This window comes from Triticum urartu, chromosome 7, assembly GCF_003073215.2.
Source record: "Triticum urartu cultivar G1812 chromosome 7, Tu2.1, whole genome shotgun sequence".
Classification (NCBI taxonomy): domain Eukaryota; kingdom Viridiplantae; phylum Streptophyta; class Magnoliopsida; order Poales; family Poaceae; genus Triticum; species Triticum urartu.
The window spans coordinates 622250438-622263165 of NC_053028.1; the positions used below are offsets into that span (position 1 = coordinate 622250438).

A 12728-nucleotide genomic window follows, 5' to 3' on the forward strand; every position below is an offset into this window, starting at 1 on the left:
AATTACAGCAGCAAGATCCAACTGAATAACTTAGATGAAACATTGCTAAATCTCGTCTTGATAAAGTTTAAAAGAAATGGGAGACAATGTCAAAATGAATTGGGAAGGTACCGACCGCCATAGAGTCTCTTTTTTTCTTGTCTCTTCCAATTCTATGTCGCGGCCTAGAAACAACATAGCGAAACGAGTTGCCAACGCGCCACAATAATGGGCTGAAAAAGCAAAGCCGATCAAACCAAGAAAACTAATGTGCGACAAAGAAAACATCGACCAACAAGGGGATCGAGCGCTTGCACGAAAGTTAGAGAAACTAGATCAAGTGATGACAAACTTAGATGAGTCATCCTAAAAAAAATCATCTAGATGTGATTCAGAAATTCCGTTTAAAAATATTCACGAATTTGAAAGGTTTTTTCACCAAATCTTATTCATGAGTTTGACCAAAAAAGAAAAATATGAAAAGAAAGAAAAAATCGGATAGAAAAAATAGAGAAAAGGAAGAAAAAAAAAACCTGTGAGGAAACCTCTCAAACTTAACAAAACTGTGAAAACTAGCCAGTACTTTGGAGACAGGCTGAAGGTGTTTTGCACTTTGACCGCATCCTATTCGGTTACACATGGAGGGCATACATGCAATCGGATAGGGTTTTTTTTTTGAAAAAAGTAAGTAATAGTTTTTGCAAAGAAAACAAAAAACTCAAAATAAAATGAAAATGACAAAAAATGACGCCTCGTTTCCACACCACAAGCACACCAATGGCTCAACAAAAAGACAAACCAGCTCCAAATACTATAGGAGACCGACACACACACACACAAAAATCGATGGAAAAGGAATTCCACAACAGGAACGGCCCAGGCAAAGCATAGTTGTTAGGCACGCGTTGCTGTCTTGCCAAACAAACAAGATACGAAGCTCCTCCCAAAAGAACAGGACACAAAAAAGCGAGGGCAAAAAGCATGAATCTTAATATGCTATATCTAATGGCTAGGAAGTTATATGTGAGGTAGCTATTTTACATCTACTTCCTCCATTTCTAGATATTCGTCTTTTTATAGGGATTTCAAAAAAACTATCATATACGGATGTATATAAATATATTTTAGAGTGTAGATTCACTTATTTTGCTTCTTATATAATCACTTGCTGAAATCTGCAGAAAGACAGCCATTCGCACAAGACGTACGGCCATGAAACCGCCGCGGAAAAGTAGGATCGCTCCAGGCGATCAAGGGAGGTGAGAGGGTTCCCTTACGCGCCGCCGATGACGTCGCCGGTTCCCTCTCTCTCCGTCTGCCGCTCCGGCGGCGGGAGGGAGGGGGAACCTCGAGTTTGTTCGCTAGGTGGGTGTGTGGTAGGGTTAGGGTTGAGGGAGACGCTGCCGAGGCCGTTGCGGTGGTGTCGCGTCGGAATAAGTTTCTCCGGGCTCCGTTCTCAGTCAGGCGAGGCTTTTGCCTTCGTCTAGGAGCCAGTGGGGTTGGGATCCCCGGATTTCGTCGAGGTCGCGGGCTATGGTGGTTGGAGGTCCATCGGCACTGGCCGTTTGGGTCCTCAAATGGGCGATGGATGCAGGGAGACGAAGACATTTCTTCTTCCTTGTTGGTATGATTTGTTGCTGCTGTTCTTCTCCTTCCTTTGTGTTGATGTAGGTCGGAGATGCTGCTTTGTCCGGGCGGATGGCTCGGCCGCGGTGCTGGACCGGTCGGATGACTCGAGTTCTTTTTCTTTTAGAAGGGACACTTTTCACGGTACTCAAAGCCAAAGATGACGACGACTGTTGCAGGTGTGTTGGATTGATGTTCATGCCCTCTCAGCGCTGGTGTCAAGAAAGGAGAAAGCAGCATGGCGGCAATTGTATCGTGGTCGAAGATGATGACCTGTTTGCGACTCGTTACTGATCCTTCTATTGCAGGGGTCTTCTCTCAAGATTCAGGGATGATGACACATGGCTCCGAAGATCTTTTTGTTTTATGGTTGTCTTAGGGTATTCTAGTGTTCATGGTCCTTTGTGTTTGCATTTCAGTGTGCTTGTAAGGGTCAACTGCTTTGTACTGATTCGTGATATGAATGAAAAATTTAAAAAAAATCTGCAGAAAGACAAATATTTAGAAATCAAAGGGTGTAGATGTGAAATAGCAAATCTGATTTACTATAGCCGGGAATATAACGAGGAGTACATTAGAAAATAATATCCGTCCGCATTACTAGCTCATCCGATAAATCAGCGATCGAGTAATTAAACCGTGCAGTAATTAGTACTCTCTCCGTATATGGAAGGAACCGCCGGAGTATTCCATAGATTAGCCACAGGATTTTGGCAATCTCGCTGGCATCTCGGATTTCGGAAATCACGCGCCCGCAGACGCCGCCGTGCCCCCCCCCCCCCCCCCCCCCCCCCACCGCCGGAGTCGGAGGCGAACGCGATCGCAATCGCGACGTGTATATATATACAAGGACGTACTACGTGCACAAAGGGCCTGCAAGCAAACCCCAGTGCTCCTGAATCCTGATCACCATGCATTTCTTCCAGGTCGTCATGGCGTGGATGTTCCCGTGCGCCGTGTGCGCGGCGATGGCGCCGGCCGTGGCGACGGCAGCGACCACGGACGGCGCTTCGAGCGTTGAGCAGGGCAGCTCCTCGTCGCCGGCGTTCGGCCCTGGCGACGCTAAGGTGGCCTCCGACCCGGGCTCCTCCCCGTCGTCGAGGTCGTCCACGTCCTCGTCCTTGCTCGGCGCCCGAAGCAGCTCGTCCAACAGCGCGCGCTCACCGGTGAGGGAGGGCGGTGACACGGCCGCACGGAAGGGCCACGCGCTGAGGCGGTGCCTGCGCAGGTTCGCCAGAAATCTGCAGCGCGCCGGTGCTGCGGACGAGCGGCCAGACGGGCGCGGGAGACGGAAGGGCCGGGCGACGAAGCCGGACGGGAGGGTCGCCGCCGGCGAGGACGGCACCGCCCGGGCGAGGGAGGAGGCCGTCGCGAGCGCGATCGCGTACTGCAAGGAGTCGAGCCGGCAGCGCTGCAGGCCGCCGTTGGCTCCCTCGCCCAGCTTGGACGGCTGGCTCCTCGTTCGTCCGGAGGAGGAGATCGGCACCAGCGCCACGAGCGCCGTCTCGCGCTGCGAACGCGAGGCGCAGGGCACCTCGAGCGCCGCCGCCCCCCACCACGGCCACGCGGCCTGCGACGGTACGTTGTCAACCGATCCGTCGGTCGATCTGCTCTGCTGCACTCGTGCACGTCTAAACCGTCGTTGATCTCCTTCGTGCAGCGGAATGCGGCGGCGGCAGGCCGTCGACGGTGGAAACTCGGCGAGGTCCAGCCGGGGAGATGGAAAATGGTGACGCTGTCGACGGGCTTGACGGGGACGTCCTTAGGATAACGAGTTACTTCGCCGCCAAATATGTGCGCGCGGTGCGCCATTGAAGAATAGCTCGGGGTCCGTCTCACATGAGACGAAGCAAACAGTTTGTCGTAATCTAGAGGACCTTGTCTTACGTACCTTCGATCTTGTATGATCTGTCCATATCAGTGTGCGAGTAGTGGTAGTATGATTGTAGTAAGATCTGTCCATATCAATTGTCGATCTTATTCTTATATGATATGATGGCATGCAGCGTTCCTAAGTTCTAACGAGAATCTCCTGGAGTTAACTACACAATCGTTCGATTGTTTCTGAATCAGACTGCAATTTTGAAGCTTAATTGGCAAAGGAGATAAGATATAGACAATCCTATTTATTCGAACTAGCTTTGCTGAATCGAAAGAAAAGAGACAACTTGGATTCAATCAAAAGAAATTAGAAGATTTTAGTACTGGCATGGCCCAACTAGGTCACCACTATATGCTCTGTTTGTACTCTACACATGAGGAATATATTCACCTTTAACTTCATTCATCAACCACGGTCATTACACTCCAGATTTTACATAGAGCGTGAATTCCATCCGGTGCATGCCCATGCACGTTGAATTATCAAATGAGTATAAAGTTGGTCTTTTTTTTAACTACTACTCCCTCTGTATTAAAATATAAGATGTTTTCTGACACTTATATTTTGACACAGAGGGAGTATTAATCAGAGTGATAAAAGTTCGGCCACTCCCTAAACCACTGGGGCGATTCTGTAGAAGTACATGAAAAGAGGTAGGTCACCTCCGCGGAGAATTGATTAGTTAGTGAGTTCCACAAATTATACCATTTATTCTGTATTCAAAAGAAAATTTTAAATGATATACTCCTTTCATTTCATAATGTAATGCATACATATATTTTTTATGGATTCAAACTTCATCAAATTTGGCCAAGTTTGTAGGGAAAAATATCTATGTATAATATCAAATCAATGTCACTAGGTACATCGTGTGACATATCTATTATATCTAAATAGCTAGCCCCCACTACTAGGAATTCTCTGCCTTCTCCTTGAACCACATCACCCAAATTAATTTAGCAGTCAGATATAATAGATTAGTCTACAATAGCCATCAGATCTACATATCACTGCAACACCAAACACATGCAATAAGTGACGCATGCATGCAATAACTGATGCATAAAGTCTATATTAGTTGAGAAAGGAAATTAATGACGCTTGCATGTACTCACAATATGGTGCTCCATGAAAGAAAACTGAGGTGTGCATTTATATTTTGCTTTGTTTTGCTCCATTCTCCGCTTATACATAGAGAAACACATTTGTTTATTCTTTAAATATTGATAAAAAACATATTGCAACAGGGGAAATTTTAAAGACACTGACTGGGTTGATTAATTCACACATTTTTTATTGTGCAGCTTTTATGTTATACAAATTCCCGCTGCAACGCGCGGAGCTTTCATCTAGTTTTCATATCATCTGGACTCTTCTATTTATTTGGTATTGTCGCTATTGATATCTTATTTAATAAACTTCATCAAACTTTAAAACGTTTGACTTATAGAACCATACGTGCAATAATATGGACTGGTGTGATTAATTTTGAAGTCACATGATTTATATTCCCTAAATCATGTATATTTTTGGTTTAAATTGTGATAAAAGTTAAATCTTGAAAAAAGTGTGCCCGCCTTATATATTGGAACGGAGGGTATACCACTGATTTACTTTTTCCATCTATTAGAGACAACCAATCTAATTATCATCAGAGGGTTATATATTATTAGATTATGTGTATTATTCTTTTTGTAAAACTTGAGATGTGTTTTTGTGATGAATCAGTACCCCTTACAGGTCCTCATTTCTACAAACCTCATGGCCTCCCTTATACAATCAACGGATGTAAATATTTTATGTGGCCATTGAAATCATGGTCTGATTTTAGTTAAAAGTTCTGGTACTCCACAAAAAAATATTAAAAGTTCTAGTACGACGGTTGCTAGAAATAAGTGTAATGGGTTAAAATCTGGGGGCTAGTTCCCTTTTTTCACCCTCTACTGTAACTGTAACTGTTCGAAATAATAAATAAACCGCTTCTCCATTCGTGTTCAACTCTTTGTATTTGCAGGTAATGTTCATTTTTTGTTTGCAATGTGTTTGTACTTTCATTGCTATCCCATTTTCAAGGGAAGACCACAGTGGGAGAGGGACACGACTATTCTTAGCTCGAGCTCAAATCAGTTCGGTTGAAGAGTAAAGTCACAAAAATGAAAATAAATTCAAAAAAACTGATTCTTTTTTTTGGGTGTCAAACATAGACAAATGTTCTGAGTTCTTGTAAAATTTCATCGTGAAATCATATTCATGGAAGTTCTGGCAAACAAATCGATGCTCCAAAAAATGCCATTTTTAGAAGCATTTTGGAGTACAGAATTTTCTTTTGCCGCAACTTCCACGAATGGCATTCCAAAAAGATAATTTTCAAGCGCACAAAACATTTGCCAAAGTTTACCAACAAAATAATTCAGAATTGTTTGAATTTATTTCAACTTGTTAAGAATTTACTATTCATGGCGTGCTCATTTATGCTCGTGACCCGTTAGGGACTTTCCGTAGGAGAGCTCCTATGTGGCGCCATTAGTGTCGGCTGTCCACCTAGCGTTAACGCGCTTGCTTGCTTGGGCCTGGCCCAACAAGGTAACGGAATCTGGTTGCGCGGTCGTAGGTCTCCTTTGTTCACTTGATCAAGTATTGACTTTTTGAAACAAAAATGGACCTAACAAATTCATAAGAATAAACAAAAAAGGAAATTTGAAAAAATATCCTGGATTTGGAAAAAGTTCATAAATTTCAAAACTATTATGAATATGAAAATTTTCAAATTTTGAAAAGGCTCATGGATTTTGAAAGAAAAAAGTTTAAAAGGAAAAGGCTCATGGGCACAATAACAAGATGTATCTCATCAATACTTATTTTGTTGTTTCTGTATCTCATTTTTTAAAATTAATTAATTGTTTGTTGGATATTTTTTTATGAAAATATGAAAAAGTAAGAAAATAAAATTTATAAAATAAAAAGGAAAAGAGAAAAACGAGAGAACCCAAACTGAGTGGAGAAATTAGGAACCTATTACTGGGCCGGCTGACTTGGGACTTCCTACTGACATGCGTGCATTGGGCTGGGTGCCTGGGTCTCAGGTTAGCGTGCTTTTTTGGTTGATCAGCGGCCCTCAGGGCGTGCCCTATAAATCATTCCCATCCGGCCTGCTTTTCCTCTTTTTTCTTTCCCTACTTATAAACCTCTGATGATCCGATCTGCCATACCGCGTCGCAGCTAGGGTTTCATTTCTCCATACCAATTCCCTCGTCGCAGCTAGGGTTTGTCATGGCCAACTCTTCTTCGTCCTCATCCAGTGGCGGCAAGCAGCCGTCGCACTCCGCGTCGGCCATTGTCGGGCGAGCCCCCGTCTCCGGCTCTCACGACCTCAAGATAGATGGCCACTCCGCCATCAAGGGGATCGGCCACGGCAACTACATCACGTCTGAGCAGTTCGTCATCGGAGGCCGTCGCTGGCGTCTCCAGTACTACCCCGACGGCTACTCCGGCTACCACGAATGGATAGCCATCTACCTCTGCCTCGACCCTGCCGACCTCAACGCAATAAGCGTGCAGGCCCAGATCAGTTTGCTGGACCAGGATGGGAACCCCGTGCCAGCCTACACCAAAGCCGGCAACTCATGGACCTTCTCCAGGCAAAGTGGACTTTGTGGCTTCTACCAGTTCATCAGGAAGAATGAACTGGAGCAATCTGCTTACCTAAAGGATGATACCTTCACTTTCAGGTGTGCCATTACCATGGCAAAGGTAATCTTCACGGAACCCATCCCGGAGTCCGTGTCAGTGCCTTTGTCATCGCCTGACATGCAGCGTCAATTTGGCCAGCTCCTCTCCACCGGTGACGGGGCCGATGTCACGTTCGAGGTCGGGGGCGAGACGTTTCCGGCGCACAGGAGCGTGCTCGCGGCTCGCTCTTCAGTCTTCAACGCGGAGCTCCTCGGTCCTATGAAGGAGAGGACGGACGCTAGCATTCGGCTGGACGGCATAGAAGCTAAAGTTTTCAAGGCCATGCTCCACTTCGTCTACACCGACTCATTGCCGCATATAGACGCGGGAGAGGTGATGCCGATGGCTCAGCATTTGCTCGTGGTGGCAGACAGGTATAATCTGGCGAAGCTGAAGTCGAAGTGTGAGGGCACGCTGCGCGGACACTTCAACACCAGCACGGTGGCAACTATATTGGTGCTGGCCGAGCAGCATTGTTGTGGGGCGCTCAAGGATGCATGCTTCGAGTTCGTCGCGCCTTTGGGCAAATTCAAAGCACTCACGGCTAGTGATGGCTTTGAGCATCTGATGGGGAGCTGCCCCCATCTTCTCAAGGAGCTGGTTGCCAATCTGGCCACCTAGCGTGTCGGTTTGGAAGTTGATTTAATCTATCGTTTGTCTTTTCCATTTCGTGATCAGGATAACGAGTACTTCGAATAAAAGTTTTTATTTTCTGAAAATACCGAGCTCTAATAGATTTCCCCATGGCAGTGCTAGCTGGTTAGCTGGAAGCATACTATTGACTGATCTGAAATTTGTTGCTAATCAAATCTTGGTGATTCTTAACTGATCAACATGTAATAGTTTTTGCGGGCCTGTTGTGACGGTTTTCGCCCGGTTTTTCGTTAATTAAACAGGGCAACTCTCTTAGACCCTTTTTAATGAATCGGACCCTAAAGGACTGCGTTTAAAAAACAACAACATATAGATGGTTAAAAAGGAAACAAAATCAACATGTACAATCAGCCCGTGGAGGAAAAAAGCTCTTAATTCCATAGGTTTCACTTCCCTCTCCCTAGCAAGTGACAACGCCCGCCACTGCTTTCTTCCACCGCCATGTCCACACCGGAGAATCACTCTCTCACATGTCCATCGGAGGAAGGCTGCACATCGACTTCGCTCAGGTACACGAAATCCTCGTCTCCCTCTTAATTCTTTGAGCCCCTAAGAGCATCTCCAATACTCCGTCCGTTTTTCTATAGAAGACCACTTCATTTTTCGTGTCAAACTTTGACTTATAATTTCAAAAATATATCGTTGAAAAGTTTTATGAAATGTGCATCCAATTACATACTTTTTGTGGCATAAAACTCACATTTTTGTTGGTAAAATGAATGGTCAAAACTAGACATAATAAAATGAAGTGACCTTTGTATATAAAACGAAGGAGCAACATATGTGTACTTGGTGACCCAAAAGAAGTTTTAGGCATAGGAGAGAGAAGATGGTAGGAATCTTTGTTTTCTCTACTCCCACGGCTAGCCTAAAATTCAGTTACCTATAACTAAAACTCCTATCTCTCTTTGTATTGTGCTATCCTACTCCAAATAATTTGTACATTTCATCATATAAAATTATTCAAACACACAAAAAGAAAGATTCAGACACAAACATAGTGATTCGAACAGAATTCCACAAATAATATTTAGATTTCGAATTGAAATACAAACCAAACATAGTAGTTCTAAATCGAAACGAACATATCATAAACTAACATACATAGATAGATCTAACTCGATGTTAAACTAACTTACATACTTCTAATCCATTGTTAAATGAAGATATACTTCTAAGTCCATCTTGTGAGAGGAAATCTCAATCAACCCCCCTCCCAGATCCGACAATGGTTGTGGCAACCATTGCGTCCTGCTAGGGCAAGGGGTTGGGACACACCTCGGAGTTGGCACCCTCCATGGCTACTAGCTGAGTCGGCAAGGTAAATGCAACAAGTGTATCATTGGTAGAAGTCACACTTCCACCTTCGTGCCCCTCTCGGCAAGAAAATTCCTGCAATTACTCTTCCAATGACCGACCTCCTTGCTATAAAAGTCTGTGGTCTTCGAATCCGACCCTAACTTAGGCACAATGGTTGAAGGGATCATATCCTAATCCTTGCCCTTTGCCATAGCCTTCTTCTTAGCCCAATAACTTTTATTGAACTTAGCCTTATTCTGCGCCATCAATACTTGATGTGCACCCTTCTTAATGTCCCGCTCTGTCGTCTTAAGTATCCCATGCAACTCAGTGAGCTTCTTATGCATGCCGTTCATATGGTACTTTAATATGAACAAGCCATAACTAGCTGAAAGTGAAGCCAGAATTGTATTTGTGTCCACTGTTGGCCTAAAGGGGAGCCTAACATGTTTTTTTTTTGCGAAATGATTACATGTGGACTTAGTGGATCACTGTCCTTTAGTTACACTCTAGTAAGGTCCTCTAGACATTAAATCTCCCAGTCCTTGCATGAGATTGAAACATGCACTTGAGAATCGTGATCATATCGAAAGCCTCTACATTCTCGCACTGTTGTTGCATGTCTGGCTCCATATAGGCAAGCATGATACAACTGACTTCAGTCGAATCGTCAAGGAGTTTCTTGTAAGCGTTCCGGGAAGTACCATTAGCACTTGCAGTCGGTTCATCTGGAAGTGGATCCCCTGGAACATGCCCCTTTTATCATGCCCGAGAACAATTCTTCGATTTATGTACCAAGTTGTGAAGTTTATTCCATTAAGTTTATCTTTCTTAAGAATAGGACACAATGCAAATCTGAAAACATGAGCAGATGCTGCCATTGATCTACAATAGAAATATGTAAAACCAATAAGGCTTATATTCATGAAAAAGTAATTCCCATTAAATAATTTAATCATGAAATACTCTCCCTAAGATCAAGATTCCTCTAGTTGACAATGGTTCAAGATCTGAGTTGATCAAGCCAACTAGTGAGCTGCAGAATCACTGCTAGCAGACTAGACCAAATGGTAAGAAACACTTGCTAATCGAATTTCATGTGACTCGTGTTCATCGGACAACATGACATGTCTCGGCTCTGGCTTCCTTTTCCCCTAGGCCCAAACATGTTTCGATAGCCCCATCAACTTAACCAATGCCCTGCACCGGTTGCCAGCCATTCCCTGCTACGCAATGTCGGGAGAGGTAGGGGAGTCCATGCCACCCACCCTTGTCGTCTAAGGTGTACACGTCCACATAGGTTTCTTTTTGGGTCGCTGTTGATGAGGAGATCATGAAGAGCCTGCGCTCCTTGTTGGATGGGCTGAACCCCAAGGCGTAGATAGGCCACATTAAATCGCTGGTGCCCTAGGAAGCGCCACCTTCTGACCCTTCTCGTCGTTGCATACATTGACAAGGTTGTAGCTGCTGGGATTAGTGATGCGACACATGCCCCCCCCCCCCCCCCCCCCCCCCCCCCCCCCCCCCACCCCCGGGAACAGATGTTGAGGACGCCGGCCTTGACGCACCTGTTGTGTTCACGGCTCTTCAAGACGAAGAAAGCCTCAACCTTGTAGCGACACATGATTCATTTTTTCCATTTTTGCTGTTTTGTTTCCTTTTTTCCTTTGGTTTTTTGTTTATTCATTTCATTTTCTTTTTTGCTTTTTTCTATTTTATTTTATTTTTTCATTTCTTCTCTTTCTTGTGTATTATAGAGAAAAGTTCACAGTGTATTACAAAAATGTTCATCGTTAGTACAAAGTTGCACTTATTTTGGGACGGAGGGAGTACAAAATAGTTCACCGTGCATTGTAAAGATGTTCATCATATATTAAGAAAATGTTCAACGTATATTCCAAAAATGTTCAGTGCACATTAAAAAATTGGTAGCGTATATTAAAAAAAAGTTCACTATATTTAAAAAATGTTCATCATATATTAAAAAAAGTTCAGCATGCACCATAAAAATGTTCATCGTATATTAAAAAATTCAACGTATATTACAAAAATGTTCAATGTTTATTTATAAAAGTATGAAATAAAAAGCGACCAAAACACCAGTTCACTACAGTGAACCCTCATACAGTGGCAGGCCGCTACAGTGAACCAGGTGCTGCAGTGTTGTTGGGAGGTAGCTCAGTGGTTTCCCACTTAAAAAAGAAAGCTCAGTGGTTTCCCCTTCGCTGCGTCCAAAATGGCCCGGTCCAGTTGGTTCCCGCTCTGTGCGAAGGGTCGTCAATTTGTCGCCCGCAGGCGTCGTATAGGAGCTCTCGATCTAGCCCGTTATCCGTGCTGCTCTGTTCGGCTGTTCCCATCGAGATCGAGCCATCCTCCCTCCACTCCGGCGGTTCCACGATTGGCGTGGCCGCCCCGGCGCCGGCCCCCATCCTCCCTCCTCCACGACTTCCCCGGCCCCGGTGGCCCTTGCCCCCCAGTCCTCGTTCCCCATAAGGCCGTCCTCACTCTCTCACGGCCCGCGGCCGCGCTTGACTCCAAACTCGGCGACCTCCGAGCACGAGCAGTCTCGCCGTCATTGTCCTCTGCCGCCGGCGAGCTCCGGTCGGTGACGTCCTAATGGCCTGACCTCGAACGGTAAACGCCGCATCGAGCTCAACTGCTGGAGGTACTAACTAGTGTGATTGTAGAAATTACAAGTACACTCCTACAGTGCCAAGTTCAGTACTACTTCAATTCAGTCTTCAGAGCTAGTGGAGTATTTTCTGCAATGAGTCTAATGAAGGATAAATGGATAAATACTATAGGTGATCAACTCATACACTATAGCTTGGTGACACTTATTGAGCAAGTGAAGATGATGTAGGAGTAGTTGATGCTTTTTTTTTTTGAATTAGTTTGAATTGCTTACCACATATGTCACGTGGAGAGTAGTTGATGCTTTTAGGGCAATGCAAAAGCGGAATGTAGTGTAATGTTGAAATTTTGTACTCATGTTACCTTTTATTCTTGTAAGGCTATTTCATCTTGCCAACCAATCGTGTTGTTACATTTGCAAATTTTAAACATACTCCCTTTGTAAAGAAATATAAGAGCGTTCTAATAGTGAGACTTGACTAAGCTATTTATATGACTCTTTCGGTCAATTTTGTATTATGTGTGTGATGTCAGTAAAAAAAAATGGAGGTGGCACACCCTGACCCTGTAACTTGCTCTTGGCTCTGCTTCTGCTGCGACGAGTTGTTCTGAAATGGGAATTGTTGAGACTTGAGACACAGACTCTTGGTATTAGTTGCAAAGCCATGTTGTTTAAAATGGTTTGAACATTCTGTCCCTTTTTGTTTTGCAGAATTTGAAGTACAACTTTCTGCTTCTTTATTTTGCGCTCTTGATCACTTGGGATCTGCGGTGCCTGCACGGACTTGCATTTAAGACCTAAAATTTGATGAGAAGAAGATTGGCAGAACATTTATCTTACATTCCCAGATCTCTTTCCTTGATACAACTCAAGGAAATGTCCTCATTTTCTGCTGGTCATGGACGCCGGCCAAAGAAGAAGCTT

At 44.4% G+C, this 12728-nt stretch overlaps 2 protein-coding genes across 2 annotated transcripts; both read left to right on the forward strand.

Moving 5' to 3' along the window:
- The first annotated feature begins 2481 nt into the window (after window positions 1–2481).
- LOC125523201 lies at window positions 2482–3627 on the forward strand. The gene is made up of 2 exons (XM_048688251.1): window positions 2482–3183; window positions 3266–3627. Exons 1-2 carry the CDS (start codon window positions 2517–2519, stop codon window positions 3418–3420), a joined length of 822 nt encoding a protein of 273 aa, XP_048544208.1. The 5' UTR covers window positions 2482–2516; the 3' UTR covers window positions 3421–3627.
- Window positions 3628–6757: 3130 nt separating this feature from the next.
- Window positions 6758–7837, forward strand: LOC125519214 (BTB/POZ and MATH domain-containing protein 2-like). The gene has a single exon (XM_048684087.1). The coding sequence runs from the start codon at window positions 6758–6760 to the stop codon at window positions 7835–7837; it is 1080 nt and encodes a 359-aa protein (XP_048540044.1).
- Window positions 7838–12728: the final 4891 nt, after the last annotated feature.